General features: G+C 42.7%; 1 protein-coding gene and 1 long non-coding RNA gene across 7 annotated transcripts; both read right to left on the bottom strand.

The window, feature by feature from the left end:
- Positions 1-823: 823 nt before the first annotated feature.
- Positions 824-4,475, bottom strand: LOC123062325 (uncharacterized). Of its 6 annotated transcripts, none has more exons than XR_006429626.1 (4): positions 3,888-4,475; positions 2,697-3,389; positions 1,733-2,182; positions 824-1,134 (listed from the first exon to the last, which is right to left on the bottom strand). It is a non-coding gene; the product is annotated as an uncharacterized lncRNA (long non-coding RNA). The 6 variants fall into 6 exon arrangements; XR_006429624.1 differs by having other exon boundaries at positions 824-1,856; positions 1,937-2,182; XR_006429620.1 differs by lacking the exon at positions 1,733-2,182 and having other exon boundaries at positions 2,697-2,892; positions 3,359-3,389; positions 3,888-4,472.
- A 1,639-nt stretch (positions 4,476-6,114) lies between these two features.
- Positions 6,115-12,661, bottom strand: LOC123062316 (ubiquitin carboxyl-terminal hydrolase 25). Its single transcript, XM_044485778.1, has 9 exons — positions 12,113-12,661; positions 11,512-12,004; positions 10,912-10,987; positions 10,691-10,783; positions 8,911-8,997; positions 8,005-8,792; positions 7,216-7,344; positions 6,617-6,761; positions 6,115-6,469 (listed from the first exon to the last, which is right to left on the bottom strand). The coding sequence occupies exons 1-8, from the start codon at positions 12,285-12,287 to the stop codon at positions 6,653-6,655; spliced, it is 1,950 nt and encodes a 649-aa protein (XP_044341713.1). The 5' UTR covers positions 12,288-12,661; the 3' UTR covers positions 6,115-6,469; positions 6,617-6,652.
- Between the last annotated feature and the right edge of the window lie 4,941 nt (positions 12,662-17,602).

Below are 17,602 nucleotides of genomic sequence, written 5' to 3'. Positions count from 1 at the left end.
CTAAGTCAGCAGGTACTTGATGGTGTAAAATTGAGCTTTTAGAATTTTCTGAACTAGAAATGTTCTTGTCCAGTGTCGAGAGAGGGCGTGGATGTGGACGGCTTGCACTCTCCTGGTGTTTTGATGTTTCCTTGTCTCTCGGCTCGGGCCAGGTCGATGAAAAGAAACAAAATGCAGTGGAGTCCCTGCACATTCCTGAAATCGTGGCGGTGTGATGCAGCTCTCCCTTTAATAATTCATTCAGTTTTGTGAGTTTTCAGAGAGGAATTGGCCATGGCTTTCGTCGGTGCCAGGCCTACCAGCACCAAGATGAGAAGATAAATAAATAAAGCACAAAAAAAAGCTACGTAAGCAAGCTCCGCTAGAGTATATACTGGAGGAAATGTAGGCAGGCAGGAAACTCTAGATCAAATGCAGGCGGGAAGATGGTACATCCGTTGATAGATACAGTAGTATTTAACTTGTACTCCTACTTGAAAACTAACTTTGTTTTCCTCTCCGTTTGGTCCCGGGCAAAAAAGTTGGACCTTGCCCAATAATTTCGCATCGAACATTCCTCGGGTAGATGCACTGTCCGAATTCTTTTCTTCCAAATTTGATTCATGCATACTCTAGTGGTAAGTGAATTTCAACTGATCCACGCTCAGTGAGCGCCCACCTTTTTTTCCTGGACTAGTAAGTATGCACGTGCAACGCACGTCTCGATCAAAGCATCTATGAAATTCGTGTGAGTATTGAATTCTGAGTTCATATTTAAATAAATTAACCTCTATGTAACGGAAGATCTCCTCGGTGAAATGAAGCTTACTATATACTACTCCCTCCGTAGACAAATATATGAGTGAATTCTATTTTCAACAACACATGAAAAATAGTAATAAACCCGTGTAATAGCAGCATCTATGACAACCATATAGAGATTTGAATAATAAAAATGAATGATAAAAAGTGCCTGCATGAAGCATTACACTGCTATACGATATTGGACCAAAGTAAACATATTTGCAATCCTTAATCTTGGCACATAGCATTGGCCTTGTTTCACGGGAGTTGTGCAGGTCATCTTCTTGATTAGGAACATTTGGCTTCAGGCCTTCAACTCTTCCGCCCAAACCATTTTCTTTTGTAAATAATCTGCAAAAGAAAGGCCGAATTAGGTTGATAAAATCAAACCACATAAAACAGAACGCCAGAACGATCAAATGTGTAAGTGCTTACCAAAGAGTGAATAAATCAATTTTGATTTATATATCACTAAAATCAGATATAATCTAGATGGATCTCGGATATGATACAAAGGAGAACTGGTTTACATAGAAGGTTGAAGATTTTAAGAAAAGATCAATCTATTTTTTAGCAGGTGTGTTTCCAAACCAAATGATTTATATTGCGATTAAACTTGCCATGAGCATCCTTGGTTCAGTTGCTACCACAAAAAATATATTATGAACACATGATGTTCTCAATTATGAATCCCATCCTCGTGTTGATGCCACAAAAAAAAAAGAAATTAGTTGCTAAACATCCTTGGTTCAGTTCATGCAGCAATGGGACATCCACAACCCTTTATCCTGGATGCTCTACACTACATATGTTTGTAGTTCAGTTTTACGTCCTTCTTTCCTAGGGTAGCAAATATGCACATTATTCAGTGTTTTGGTGGATCAAGAGCTTTTCTATGTGAGATAGAGAAAACAAACAACAGAAAGAGGAGATTGAGAGGGAGAGAGACATGAAGGAGTAGACTGGTGCAGAGGAGACAGGAGGGCGTCGCTGGCAGCAGGGAGGAGACCAGTGCTCCATGCAGCCTCGACCTCGTTTGCCAGCAACTGACAGAGGACGGAGTGCTTGATCTCCTACCGGTGCCCACACCCAAAACTTAATCATGGACATAATCAGGATGGAAAGTTGCAGTTTTAATAGCAGAGAAACTTACATTAAACCCCCAACCTTGAGAAAAATTGTGAATAAAAAATCTCTTCGGGTGCTTAATTCAACATATTTTAGTCTTTGGACCGCTCAAGAATTTATGTATTTTCCCTTTGCCTCTTGAGCTATCCCCATCTAGCTCCGCCATTGTAATTAGTTAATTAAAATGACTTAGTCAAAAAGGCATTCGGGTGTTGCATCCACCCAATGGGTTCTTTGTTATGTTGGCGGAAGAAATCCTTTCTTGTTGGCCCTTCAAAATAAAAATGTTTGGCAATGTTATCATTTTATATTTTAAGATGGTGCCCAACCTTGGCACAAACCACAAGAATACTTTTGTCCAACAAATTGTTATATACTCACATGGTCAGACAGCACAACATAAGTACACCAATGACTCAGAAAACAATTGTTCTTTTAAAAATGTATGGTAAGGCAAGATGGAATTTGGAAAGATATACAGAGGTACAGTATATACACAAATGCTTCCATCGTAGATCTCCATGCCCAATCCTTCTATAATATACAACTAAAAATAATATATTAAAAAAACAAGATAAAGGTGCAAAAAAAAAGGGAAATTCCCTTCTCCGATGCCACAAACAGGTCAAGGACTACCATATAGTGAGAAAGAAAAATTGATAGCATGAATAGAGTGATATCAGCTGACCAAAAATGATAGTTTTCAGACACCAATAGAAGATATGAACTCAAGGGGCCATGCACATGATAGAAAGTGGTACTGAAGCTTAGGTGAAGCAAATTACCCAAGAGAAAATATGTATTGACTGTCGAAAGAGTGTGACCAGGTCAGACCACCATATAAAAGAGCCTGACCAGCAGCAGACTTCAGAGGGAAGTTGATTTTACCCCTAAATAACTTGTACTTCCATTTGACATGCTCTAAATGCACTAATGAAATAATGTAGAACTCCTTTGCAACTCTGGGGATTTAGTAATTAACTGCAGATTGTACAAAGTGTCAAATATGCGATATAAGTAAAATGTAGAGCAATGGAAGTCAAGTTATACGCCTGAATAAAGCATAACCTACAAGAATCACAAGGGCTAAAAATTCAGAACGCAGAAAATCTACATATGCCAAGAAGGTCCCTGACCAATAACCATGTGTACTTACATATTGCGCAAACAGGGGATAAAAATTGTTTGATCCGCAGTTAATCACCTAAGCATTGGGTTTACACACTGGTGCTACTTTTCTTTTTCGTCCCAAATGGAACCATCATGTCTTTAGTTTCGTAAATAGCAGTAGACATGCATGAGAATCCTAGTACTAGTTAACAATTGATAAAAGATGTCGATCAAGCTTCAGAAACTTAGCGGCTGCATATTGAGTTCCATAATTGTTTTCCTTGAAACCACAATCCATAACACCTGCATATATCTCACCTGGAGTATTATGACATACCTGTATTCATGCCTTTGAGAGTATATATCACCTGCAAAATAGGACATGTGCTACTTAAATTCTATTTTTGATCTGACAAGGCACTGAATTAAATAATTCCTTTGCCCATGAGTCTAGGTTTCTAACAATTTACTGAGAAGGGCAAAAAAAGTGCAGCTTTTGTAGGACATGCCAAAACAGAAAAGTATACATGTAACAGAAGTGGGAAGGACGGAACCAGGGTGATGGTATTTATATGGAGGTTATGGAGCTGAATTTCTCCCTCTGCGTCTGGTTATGGGATAACCAATCTTCAGACATTTGAAAGATGGGCCTTTGTTCTGCCGTTTGTTGGGAAGATTTGCTCTTATGTAAGAAGGCAGTTAGATTAAAAATTGTGAACACAACTTGCCGCAGAGCTTAATCCATGTTTTGCCACAGAACAAAATACATAGCCTAGCATAGGTGTTCTAGAGTACATAACCTACCGGAAAAAAAATCTGGAGGCAAAGAAGAAAGGATCAGACATTAACGAAGAAAAGGGGCTAACCTCAGAATCCTGTTTTTTCAGTTGAAGTTTATCTCATGATTCATACTCATCATCCTGTGTCCCCTGCCTGGTTCACCACACTTATGATTACTGCAACTTCTTCCTTCTTCTCCCTGTCCGCTAATCTAGCAGGAAGTGGCGGTCGTGGTCTAGTAGGAAAACGTGGCCACGAACCCGCAAAATAGGACGGTGGCCAGCCCGGATCACAGCAGCCGCGTCGGTGATCTGGTCGGGAGGAAGGCTGGCAGTCATGATGGAAGGTCCGGCGGAGCTTTCGTCCATGGCCATGGCGTCCTGCACGGGAACAAAGAGAGGGAGAGAGATCAGCGAGGAGAGGGAGAGAGAACGGAGGAGGAGGGCGTTGGGTACGGCTGAACGGAGGTCGGCGACGGCTTGCAGGAGCGCAGGCGGCGACCGGAGGTGGGGTGGATGGGGGGAAGTGCACGGGTGGAGGGGAAGGAGCAGCGACACGAGGTTTTGCTGCTGATTCGTTCTTCCTTATCACGTGGAATCGATCCTGTAATTAGGGAGTTGCGGGCGACGCCGCGGGGATATGTGGACGCGGAGCGCGCGACGACGTTTGCCAGGCAGAACATTTGATCTCAGACGTTGATTGAGATGGCAGATTATTGATGTAATATGGTTGGTTGGATGTGTTTAACTTGATTTAATCAGAGGGTCTGAATTATTCCGTGTGCAGTTTGTTGTGTGGCTTTAGACAAAATAATGTTTGCTCTTTTAATAGTAGTATAGATATAGATTCTGCTCGTCGTGCTTTCACCTTTTTTGTTTCGCTTTGGCATCCCCTAGGAGAGAGGCGTGGCTCTGGGTCAGCGGCACGAGTAGCGTGAAAGGAAGCGCGATGGTGCCCAACGGCGGCTCTCGGTCGGCGTCCGTCCCTGGCACTGGCAGGCATGCATGCGATGTATGCCAAGGCCACAGGTTGGCTGGCGTTGGAATTGCGCTACTCTACTCTTGCTGCGTACCAGCTCACACACACGCACACAATCGATAATGCTCGAGGTGGTTGGACGTCGTCCACGTACGGTTTCATCGGCCTTCTCCGATGACATGTCCGTTTGAATCCTCCGGGCTTCTCCGCAACACGCCTTTGTACCGAGCTCGGTTTCTTTCCCCCCTCTTTGTCGGTTTAGCTGTTGTATCTGACGCTGTGGGGATAGATGTCGACTTGTCAAATACTCCCTCTGTCCCATAATGCAGTGGCGAATCTAGCATGAAAATGAAGGGTAGGCTCAAACATCAAGTTCTAAGCCTAATTAGCAATTGCATTGTGATTCTTGCATGTAAAGCACATAAATATAATTGTTAAGTGGTATGGTTAGCTGAAATAATGTTTGTGGAGGGTAGGCTTAAGCCTGATGAAGCCCACCTAGTAGACTCGCCATTGCCATAATCTAAGACATTTTTAGATACTAGTACAATATGAGACCGATGGGAGTAAGTACTAAATGGAGCAGCAATTGACATCCAACACCACCCACAAATGATGCAACTTGTTTCCATGATTTTTGGACAATAAACTACATAACATACGCGTGTTTCTATTGAATAATGACAATACTAAGGCTCCCTCGCAAAGAAAAAAAACAATAATAACTGACTGCAACTGCAAGTCGGTACAAGGATCAGCCGTGCCGTGCGCTGTCTTCAGGCCATAATGCCAAGTGGAGAGATGTCATAGATTGCTAGTGCGGAATCATAGCAACTTGACAGGTAACATAAGCCTCTAGACATATTATTATCAAGCCAAGCCAAGTCCCCGCACGTATGATTCCTTCTGGTAAATAATCATCTGGAACACGCAATATAAAAGAGCACACAAAAAACATTTGACAGACCGTTTCTCCTCTGCCTACAAAGACGTGTACGGCAGAAAATGAAATGCATCACATAATACCAGAGTACGAGAGCAATTACAGCTAACGCTGCGCATCTCTTTCTTTCACTAAACGTTCATGCTGCTCCTCGAAGAAAAAAAGTGAATATTTCGGTATGTTGTTGTCGTTATGAAGAAAAACATTAATTTGTATTCCCTCTGTAACTTAAAATAAAACGTTTTTGTATACTGTCATGGACTCTAAAGACGTCTTATGAAAAGTTACAGAGAGAGTAGTCTACATCTATTCACAGACGACATGTCGCTTTTGAGAGATCATTATCATATCCGGAATCCATCAGCCGTTCTGCAAAATGACACCCAGAAAGCTGAAAGTAACCGATCATATATAATTAAAACCATCAACAGGTTTATTTTGAGATCAGGTCAAAACCCAAGAAATTCATGAGCTAATCTACCAGTTATAATCGTACAAAGGGGTCTACCACTTATAATTGTACAAAGGGGGGAAAACAAGAAACAGTATGCTGCTACATGCTAGAAACAGAAGAAAGGGGGTGCTGATTGTGGGGTTTCAAGCCTACAGTATAGCATGGGGAACAACAGCAAAAAGGAGGCAAGCTTTACACGTCGCTCTACTTCTCAACCTCATCTCATCTCAGGGAACAAAAACGCCTCAAAAATAAGCCAGCCGTGCATGAGCTTCCTAGTAGACCACTGGCACCTAAATTGTCAAGCATAAGATACATTAAAAATTGAAACAAAAGGGGAATTACCAGAGCATAAAAATGTATGTGCACATGACACACAAAATCCCTCGTAAGATTATCTTTACAGTGCTTGGAAAATATATAAGTAAATTGTGTATTACCTTTTAAACAAGGCCCACACAAGCTTAAGCATCCAGTCAAAATTTATCCTCGAAGTATGATCTCAGGGATTGAATCAGATCTTCCCGCAGTAACTCTGGAATTTTGGACCTAAATACTCTTCCAGAATCACTTATTAGCTGCTTCCTGCATTACAGGAGAAAGCATATATAAACAATATTAGACACATTGGACGATGTGGACACACCACCCACGAGTGTAATGATGATCACACAGTGGAAAATAAATTCTCATATTGGGCATATGCCTAAAAATAACTTAGCTAGAAAACTGAAATATTTCCTACAAAGGTACTCCCTCCGTTCACAAATATAACATGTTCTACTTTTTTCTGGATCAGATGTATATAGACATGTTTTACTATGTTTGTTCACTCATTTTAGAGTAACGCGGTGCTATATGGCACAAGGATATGGCTAAGTAGAGTAATAAGAAATCGAAATATCATAATAGCAGTGTGCAGAGCATTAAGTTTCCCTGTCTATCTCAGGAGCAAAAGAACAGTTCCATATATAAATATATTTTAAAGCAACAGAAAAATAAAGCTGAAGCAGAAAAAACTTGGAGCAAAGCACTTCACCTGATTGCCTCACTATCTTGAGACATGCCTGTGTTCTGTATACACTGCCTCTTTGCAGAACGCATAAAATTACATACATCATCCGCCCAACCAGACGACCGAAGCTCAGAAGATGCTGATTCAGCAAGCCTGGAAATTTTAATTAATAAAACAGGCAGTAAGCATCATGAAATTACTACAGCTGACAACACAAATTAAAACCTAGACGTCAAAGATAATAAAGAAAAATAGTAAAATGGTGAAGCATGCAGTGCAGATATGCTAGCTTAGTGACTCTGGGATATCAGTCACTGAATTAGGTTCAGCTGGATGCGAATATTCAAAAGGTGTTACAGCCTTCATGCATGAATTCTTATATCTGAGGGATTATTCACGAAGTACCGATCCATGTCATCCTTGAATAATGTATGAATCTAGTCTATCCAAGCTTCATGCAACGTTAGATCCTTAAGTTGATACTTCCTATTGAAAACAGACATGCATGAACATACACCACTTGCACATTTGCAATGCAAATTTCAACGATGTTCAAACCATGATAGCCTAATATTTGTTGTTTAATCTATCTTCATAGCTAGATGGGTGTGGACTCAGTTCAAAATAATCAAAGCTAAACCAGTAAACGATGGTGCGGGCTCAGTTCAAAATAATCAAAGCTAAAGCAGTAAACATGGAAGGTGTTCAATGTCTGAAAACTACAGGAGAATAAAGCAACTGAATGGACAGACAGTGTTTCATGGAAAGAAATACGAATAGGAAAAGCAATAATACTGTCAATTCAAGACTTACATTTCCTTAAACTTTCCTTCTTCAAGATGATGCTTCAAGCATGCACTGTCCTTGGCTGAAGCCACCACTGCTTTGACTGAGTCAGCAGATACTTCAGGGTGTAAAACTGAGCTTTTAGGACCCTTTTCTGAACTACAAATGCTCTTGTCCAATGTTGAGGTAACAACACTAGATGGCTGTTCAGGGGGGTTTTCAGCACACGTGGCCTTGGCACCACTGGTCTCTTGGAGGCCAACAAAATGAACTGGATGTCCATTTCCATCTGTGCCTTGCAACATTCTTTGTGAATCAGCGTCCAACTTATCGCAGGAAATACTACCATTAGCATACCCTTCACTGGGTTCTGCAGATTTTGCGGGTCCGCATCCGTTCGATTCCACTAGTGCTGTGGCTTCATTAACTTCTGGCTTTCTCAAAACGGGGTGCGGTTTGCCATTTGATGCAACCTTCTCTGTTCCTGTATTCTTCAAGTGGATCGGCTTGAACTGTAGACCTGGTGCAATCTTGCCATTCTTTAGGGGTAGTGGCACAATACCTTTAGTAGAGCATGAGCCGTTCTGCTTCACTAATGGTATCTTCAGGGGCTCACTACATGCGGCACTTGATATGCCATTCCCATTGGTGTTGGAAGATTTAACTGCACTAGAAGAGTAACCATTTGTACTATTTGTTTGAGTTTTGGAACTCAGTATATAGAATAGGATATAGACCTTCTCAGTCAAAACGTCCTGAGATCTTGACAGGGAGACCTGAGAATCATTACAACAGTACCAGCGACCAGTAGCATCCTGCATGTAATTCAAGTTCCCAGTACATTTAGCAAAATGTTTTTGGCAGAAACATTTAGTAAGATGTTAGGGCAATAGAACTGAAGAAGTTTTAGACACTGACTGAATAGCCTATTACCTTAACATATGCATAGTAATGACCAGAATCTTGGGAGAAACCTGAATGGACGATGCTGCCAAAAAGATTATATACCGGTTGTGGGTCCTGCAGATCCATGCGATAAAATCAAAAAAAAAGTTATTGTGAACAAATGTTCAGACAAAGGAGTGCACTAAAATATCCAAAATTATATTTGGAAATATGGAAAGTAATCAGGCGCTACTCGTTAATGTCAATAGTATAAAAAGTTTCTTGGAACAAAAAAACATTATTAAGATATGTTATTCACACCCACTCAGGTCTCACTACTGGCATCTTTGTTGGTGGATTTGTAGCTTCATGCAGTCAAAAAAAAAATCATGCATTATCGAGACCGGCAGACGAGCTATTACTGAAACATCAACTACAGAACGCATTCCATTCAGGTATAAATAACCATGTAAAGGTCATGCAAAGCACTAGTTAATGTCCTAATTTATTAGACACTAGATATTTTGTTGATAACCACAAAGCTTCCGTGAAGATCAACGGGTACAATGAGTTCATTAGAAGATTTTAATGTTACTGCATTAGAAGTTTAGAAGTGTTGAGAACATAATGTATGGTTTTAAAAACTGACAGCGACCCTCTCTGACATTCACCCAGAAACAATTTCCGAAGTCCGTTTGTATTTACCACTAAAGATTAAATAGAAGGGGGCACGCATAAATGGCGCCTTGAAGATTTTACAGGATACTTCAAACATTATTTACTGGGGTGCACTTCTATAGCTCAGTCGCATGTAACTAGATAAAAACTCTTCTATGGTTTTCCTTTCTGAGCCATGAAGTTTAACTTGTATCCAAGATTCCAAATCTGATCTGCATAACTCCAACTACGTCTACACCAACAAAATCATAAAAAGTCAGGAAACAAGAACGTTATCTTGTGACCGCAAAGAAACAAATAGAAATATAGCTAATGCATACTAACAACAAATTAAGCTAGCACTTGGACACAGTTTATAAGATCATCATGCAAACACAGGTATGCTTTAGTTCAGATACATACAGTTCACAACCTTAAAGAGAATTACTTATTAATCAGTATATTCCTTTTTTTGTCTGGGACAGAATCAGCAGCCTGGTTTCACCGAAGCAGAGAAGAAGCGCATAAGTAAAATAGAAGATAAGAGCTGGGTAATATCAAAACAGTACAGAAAGTTACTTCCCTACAATTACTTGGCTCTATCGAGCATTCTGAGGAGATTCAGAAATTGCTAAAACGGTTATCAGAGCTCAAATTTGCTACGTGTAGTGATATACATCTGCCTTTTTACACATTCAGGTTAATTTAACAATAGAAGAAAAATGCCAGGATCTGAGCAATTGTTGCTTCAACAATTACACTAGCTCAGACAGAACTTTTAGAATGAAGCAACACATCTTTTAAGATGGGCTTGATTATTGTGAACTATGCTGTTTTCATCAATTTTCATATTGTTTATTTCAAAATCATTCACGTAAAACTAACTGTTCATGATTTTGAACTTTGGTCCAGTGAACCAGAGAGTCAATCTAACCCATAATTCCTAAAGGAGTTCCGAGCTAACTAGAAACTGATGGTACCCTGTAATAACATAATCATAACAAAGTTGCATGGTAAAACTATATCAGTCAACAAGGTAGCATGTGATCATGAGCAGCTGATTACATGCGGAGTATATTGCTTTCATGACTAGTTTTATATCCACAATATCGCCAACCTGGATAATGTTCAACAGTACTCTAAACCATGTGGCAATCAAAAGGTATCATACCTGGTTTTTGTCATACATGAAGTCGGAAAGAACAAGACCTTCCTTGAACTCTATGTTCCTATTGATCTTCCCACCATGTATTCCATCGAACCTCTAATAGCAGTTCACCAAAAATGGAAACAGAAACAGATCATGAGCAATCCCTTTTAGGCATAACCCAAGTTAAATAGAAGTTGTATGTTCTTTGCACAATAAAGAAATCAGGGAAGAAGATTTAGAACCTTGAGTTGTATAACAAGAACCTTAGGTGCCTTGAGTATGAACATTTGCTTCCGAGCTGAGGTGAGCTTCTTGCATCTGCAATACCAAAATCCACATTTCACAATTTAAATGCATGTTTGATAACAAAGGGAAAATATATAAGAATTCAAATGGATGCAACACCGAATTGGATATACAGAGGAAGAGGGGGCGATTAGGTCAACAATGACAATAGAACAAACAAAAGAAATTGTAATCTGTCCATGAAACATTTCTTATGTTTTAATATGTCAAGACTTTGCCCTCTCTCAGAAAACCCAAACTCGCTTTCCTCCCTGTTTATACTTGTATTCTCCAATTAGCCACCGAAGCACATGGATTGATGATGGTCATGGAAAAGGAAATTGACCATACATTTTTCCAGAGGGATTCTTGCAACCAAAATGGGTGAGTGGTGAAAATCCTTCCTGGCATGGAATCCTAATATTTCATCTGAAAATCTAGTGAAACGAACATACGTTTTCTCCAAAACATTTTTGCATTTCAATCTCACAGTAAATAGCAAAACCTAGTTGATTCGAATATACATATTTTCCAGTAACTGGGAAGACGTGTAATACCTTTCACAACTGTATTTGTTTGCACCCTCCAATACCTCAGGCTTGAAGAAGCATGTAAGGGCATCGCCAACAGAACTGGTCCCGAGCAGGTCGAGGCTGAGGTCCATGATCTCGTCGGTCTTGTTTGACTCTCCCTTGCACACAAGGCACTTCACCTGGCTGAGCAGTGCCCCGCCAAATGTCTCCCTCATCACCATACAGCTCCCCTGACCTCGGCCCTCCTCCGGGCCACAGTCGCCATTGGCAGTTGCCACGGGGAGGCGCTTGCGTATGCGGAGGCAGGCAGTGTGACAAGCGTCTATGACGTAGCGCAGGAACTCGTGGGCGTCCTCCTGGCGCCCCCACCGGAAGTGCTCGGCGAAGAGCGGCAGGCTGCGGAGGACCTTCCCAGGCGAGTCGAGCGCCCCTGCCTCCGCCCGAAGCTGCCGCACAATCTGCCGCTCGAGGACGCAGAAGGCGCACTCCTTGTCCCTGTTGGGAAACACTTTTTTGCCTATACAAAGCAAACGGACCGACATAAACATCAAATTAGCTTCTGACGACGACGAATTGCAACAGATGCAAATTAGAGCAGGGGAAAGCGGGGGCTAGGGTTTGGTACATAGATTGGAGTGGCGGGAGGCGAGACAGAAGCTGGCGAGCGGAGGCGTGGAGGCGAGGCACTGGAGGACGCTGTTGAGGTAGCAGGTGTTGCCGAGGTTCTTGAGCCCGGGGGGCGGGCCGGAGCGCGGGCGCCGCGGCGGCGCCGGGGACGCCGGCTCCGCGGTGGGGGCCATCACCGTCCTCCGCTCCGTAGGGCTGGTGCGGCGGCGCCGCGGGGAAGCTGGACCACCTCCTCCTCCTCCTCCTCTTCTCCACGTAGCACCGCCGCCGCCGCCGCCCACACCTCATCCGATCGCATCGCCCACCAGCGCGCGCCGCGGAGGAGTGGCCACCGTGGTGGTGGTGGTGGTGCTGGCGAGCTTTCGGGGGTCGGCGCGGCCGGCGAGCGGGGGCGGGGGCGGGAGCAAGGGCCGGGGCGCCCTCGAATCGAGGAGGGGGGCGACGGCGGCGGCGACGGGTGGAGGGTGAGAGAGACGTACGGACGGGGAGGGTGGGTTTCGTTTGTGTTCCCCTCGTGCGTGCTTCGAGGAAAGGGAAAGCCGCGGGTAGATGCGCTCGCGGCGAAGAGGTAGACCAGTCCGTCCCCGGTTTGGACAGGACTTCGCCTTTGGTGTCCGACCAGAACCGCCAGGAAATTCATAAAATTGACACTCTCTTTTCCTTCACTTACTTTTTTTCCCAGACAAATCTATTCATCACACATCATGTCAATACAAAAAACATCTGAAATAATAAAAATTACATTCATATTTATAGACCACATAAGCGACAACTATAAGCACTGAAGTGAGTCTAAGGCGCGCCGTCGTCATTGCCCCTCGCTCATCAGAGCCGGGCAAACCTTGTTGTCGTAGATAGTCGGGAGTCGTGGTGCTAAGCCCTAAAGGACTAGCGCATCAAAATGGCAACCGTGCGGATGAAAAGAATCGAATATCAGAAGGACCCAATCTATAGACACAAGAACGAAGACGAATAAAGACTGGTTTCACGCAAATCCAACGAAGACAAACACCGACCGAACCCCGAGAGATTCATCGGAGACACTCCTCCACATGCCATCCAATGACACGAGACGCCCGCCAAACGGAGGTTAGGCAGGGAGAACTTTATTCCATCTTCAGGGAGTTGTCGCCGCCTCACCTTCCTCAACAGACACAAACCCTAAGCGGATTAGGAATGAGCCTTTCCGTCGGCAAGAGCTGGGATTCACTGTGTAGACGAGGTAGATCGGCGACAACACCGATGGAAAGCACAGAAGTCCTAAATGATTGGGAGCCTTTTTTTCTTGCACTTACTTACTCACGAGCACGCATTTCTTTTCTTTTTTTTTTTTGCATCGGCGAGTCGTCCGATTTCACCTGTTACATATCTCTCTCTTCTTAACAAACTTTGTGTCGATCTTCTCTAGCAATTTATATATTCTATTGTTTTTTGTCTTTCTATAATTGACTATGTAAGCATTTTTATTGCAATTTACCATATAAAACATATAGATTTTTATAGACTAGTTTCAGTATAGTCCGTGGACATGAACGCTTCAAATCAACTGTTTTTATGTGTCAATTCTTCACACTCCAAAAATAGACAAAGTTCATTATAAAGTTCAAGGGTGATCAAGTTATTACAATATTTGACCACAATTCGATCATAAAAAAGTATGCTTGGAAATTAAGATGACCAACCACATTGCAAAGTTCACAACTAATGGGATGAAGAGAGCATAATTAATTTTGTAGCAAATTCATCTATCACTTTAAGCCATCAATTGGTTTTATCATGTTTATGCTTTTTACAAAATCTATCATCCATATAAGGCATGTCTTCACAAAGTTTAGGCACTCCACAAAAATTGACATGCTTATAAGAAACATTTTTATCACGACTAGTGCAATCATCATTAGTATTGTGGATGTTCATAGAAAGCATACTAACAACATTGCAATCATGCGTATCATTCAAGGATTTTATACCAAATATTTTATTGAATTCTTCTTCTAACACTTTGGCACAATTTTTTTGATCCATCATTCTCAATAAACACATTATAAAGATAAATAACTTGATGCAACTTTAATTTTATTTTTTACAGTTTTATTTTATAAAACTAAACTAATGATAAAAAGAAACAAAAAATATTCAATTGCAAGATCTAAAGATATACCTTCAAGCATTCACCTCCCGGTAACGGCGCCAGAAAAAAGCTTGATGTCTACTACACAATTTTACTTCTTGTAGACTCTGTTGGACCTTCAAGCGTAGAGTTTTTGTAGGATAGTAGCAAATTTTCCTCAAGTGAATGACCTTAGATTTATCAATCCGTGTGAGGTGTATGACGAGGATGGTCTCTCTCAAACAACTCTGCAATAAAATACTGTTGGAAATATGCCCTAGAGGCAATAATAAAATGGTTATTATTATATTTCCTTGTTCATGATAATTATCTATTGTTCATACTATAATTGTATTAACCGGAGACCATAATACATGTGTGGATACGTAGACCACAACATGTCCCTAGTGGGCCTCTATTTGACTAGCTCGTTGATCAATAGATGGTTATGGTTTCCTGACCATGGACATTGGATGTCGTTGATAACGGGATCACATCATTAGAAGAATGATGTGATGGACAAGACCCAAACCTAAGCATAGCACAAGATCGTGTAGTTCGTTCGCTAGAGCTTTTCTAATGTCAAGTATCATTTCCTTATACCATGAGATTGTGCAACTCCCAGATACCGTAGAAATGCTTTGGGTGTATCAAACATCACAACGTAACTGGGTGACTATAAAGGTGCACTATAGGTATCTCCGAAAGTGTCTATTGGGTTGGCACGAATCGATACTGGGATTTGTCACTCCGTATGACAGAGAGGTGTCTCTGCGCCCACTCGGTAATGCATCATCATAATGAGCTCAATGTGACTAAGGAGTTAGCCACGGGATCATGCATTACAGAACGAGTAAAGAGACTTGCCAGTAACGAGATTGAACAAGGTATTGGGATACCGATGATCAAATCTCGGGCAAGTAACATACCGATGGACAAAGGGAATTGCATACGGGATTGATTGAATCCCCGACATCGTGGTTCATCCGATGAGATTATCGTGGAACATGTGGGAACCAATATGGGTATCCAGATCCCGCTATTGGTTATTGGCCGGAGAGGTGTCTCGGTCATGTCTACATGGTTCCCGAACCCATAGGGTCTACAGGTTCGGTGACACTAGAGTTGTTATGGGAAATAGTATGTGCTTACCGAATGTTGTTCGGAGTCCCGGATGAGATCCCGGACGTCACGAGGAGTTCCGGAATGGTCCGGAGATGAAGAATTATATATGGGAAGTCCAGTTTCAGTTGCCGAAACAATTCCGGGGGTTATCGGTATCGTACCGAGACCACCGGAAGGTGTCCGGGGGTCCACCGGGTGGGGCCACCTGCCCCGGTGGGCCAAATGGGCTGAACAAGGGGGGACCAACCCCTAGTGGGCTGGTGCGCCCCCTAGGGGCCCAAGGCGCCTAGGGTTGCAAACCCTAGGGGGTGGGGGCGGCCCCCCACCCAACTTGGGGGGCAAGTCCCCCTTGCCCCCCCCCTAGATGAGATCTAAGGGGGCGGCCCCCTTCCCCTTCACCCTATAAATAGAGGGGAGGTGGGAGGGCATCAACACCCTTTCCAAGGCGCAGCCCTCCTCCTCTCCAACACCCCCTCCTCCTCCGTAGAGCTTGGCGAAGCCCTGCCGGAGAACTCCAAGCTCCTCCACCACGTCGTCGTGCTGCCGGAGCTCTTCCCCAACTTCTCCTCCCCCCTTGCTGGATCAAGAAGGATGAGACGTCCCCGTGCTGTACATGTGTTAAACACGGAGGCGTCGTCCATTCGGCGTTAGATTGGATCTTCCGCGATTTGAATCGCCGCGAGTATGACCCCATCATCCGCGTTCCTTGTAACGCTTCCGCTTAGCACTCTTCAAGGGTATGAAGATGCTCTCCCTCTCACTCGTTGCTAGCATCTCCTAGATTGATCTTGGTGACTCATAGGAATTTTTTTTATTTACTACTACATTCCCCAACAGTGGCATCATGAGCTAGGTCTATGTGTAGATTCTATGCACGAGTAGAACACAAGTAGTTGTGGGCGTTGATTTGTTCAATTTGCTTACTGTTACTAGTCTTATCTTGGTTCGGCGGCATTGTGGGATGAAGCGGCCCGGACTGACCTTACATGTTGGACCCGAAGGTCTGAGGTAAACTACTCACACATCATCGGAGAGGCTATGGTGTTGATGTAGAAGCTCTCCATGATCGATGCCCCCTCCGGCGGAGCTCCGAAAAAGGCCCCAAGATGGGATCTCACGGGTACAGAAGGTTGCGGCGGTTGAATTAGGTTTTTGGCTCCATATCTGGTAGTTTGGGGGTACATAGGTATATATAGGAGGAAGAAGTACGTCGGTGGAGCAACGTGGGGCCCACAAGGGTGGAGGGCGCGCCCAGGGGGTAGGCGCGCCCCCCTACCTTGTGCCTTCCTGGTTGATGTCTTGACGTAGGGTCCAAGTCCTCTGGATCACGTTCGTTCCGAAAATCACGTTCCCGAAGGTTTCATTCCGTTTGGACTCCATTTGATATTCTTTTTCTGCGAAACTCTGAAATAGGCAAAAATAGTAATTCTAGGCTGGGCCTCCAGTTAATAGGTTAGTCCCAAAAATAATATAAAAGTGTATAATAAAGCCCATTAATGTCCAAAACAGAATATACTATAGCATGGAACAATAAAAAATTATAGATACATTGGAGACGTATCAAACCGCATATTATAATGAGTTGTTAAATCATTGCATCATATCTCTAAATTAAATTGAAAACACAAAATTAAAGGAAAAATAAAAAATAAAACCAAAACCCCCCAAACCTTTAGTACCGGTTGGTGTTACCAACTGGTACTAAAGGTCTCCCCACCCCCCGCCCAGGCTCGTGTCACGTGGTGGCACTTTAGTGGCGGTTTGTGCTGAAGGCCCTTATGAACCAGTGCTAAAGCCCGGTTCTGCACTAGTGTCAATTTCATTAGTGCCAGTTTCAACAATACCACTATGAATTACTACATTTGGTTGCTGCATCTTGTAGTTAACACACCTTTCCATTTTTATTTAACAATAATCAATGTACTTAGACCGGCACAATACATGTTTGAATGACTATGTTTGCTTTTTGTTAAATGTTAGGCCTGTTGCAGTTAGCACACCTTTTCACTTGTTTTGCTTTACTAGCGTGCTTAAACCTGCACACTGAAGCTGTATTTTGGAGATTATTTTGTCTGCCATGGATAATTTTGGTTGATGTTTAGCCTGTTGTGCTTAACATGCTTCTCGATGTACCTACACAGGACAATTTTGGGAACGACTATCGTTTTCTATCGAGGTTAGTTTCATCCCATGGCTTATATCTTCTCACTGTTCAGGATATCGGTAGTTGGTACCATATAGGCTGGCGGCTGA

The sequence above is a fragment of the Triticum aestivum genome, chromosome 1A (genome assembly GCF_018294505.1).
Source record: "Triticum aestivum cultivar Chinese Spring chromosome 1A, IWGSC CS RefSeq v2.1, whole genome shotgun sequence".
In the NCBI taxonomy this organism is placed as follows: Eukaryota; Viridiplantae; Streptophyta; class Magnoliopsida; order Poales; family Poaceae; genus Triticum; species Triticum aestivum.
The sequence above is the reverse complement of the archived record's forward strand: the minus strand, read 5'-3'. Positions and strand labels throughout refer to the sequence as shown.

What these genes read in the sequence shown, in the direction of transcription:
- LOC123062316 (XM_044485778.1), bottom strand. Translation starts at nt 12,287, where the DNA reads ATGGCCCCCACCGCGGAGCCGGCGTCCCCGGCGCCGCCGCGGCGCCCG. An exon ending in AACAAATACAGTTGTGAAAG is followed by an intron (nt 10,988 to 11,511) that starts GTATTACACGTC and finishes TTGGTATTGCAG; the next exon opens with ATGCAAGAAGCTCACCTCAG. An exon ending in CAAGATAGTGAGGCAATCAG is followed by an intron (nt 6,762 to 7,215) that starts GTGAAGTGCTTT and finishes CCTGTAATGCAG; the next exon opens with GAAGCAGCTAATAAGTGATT.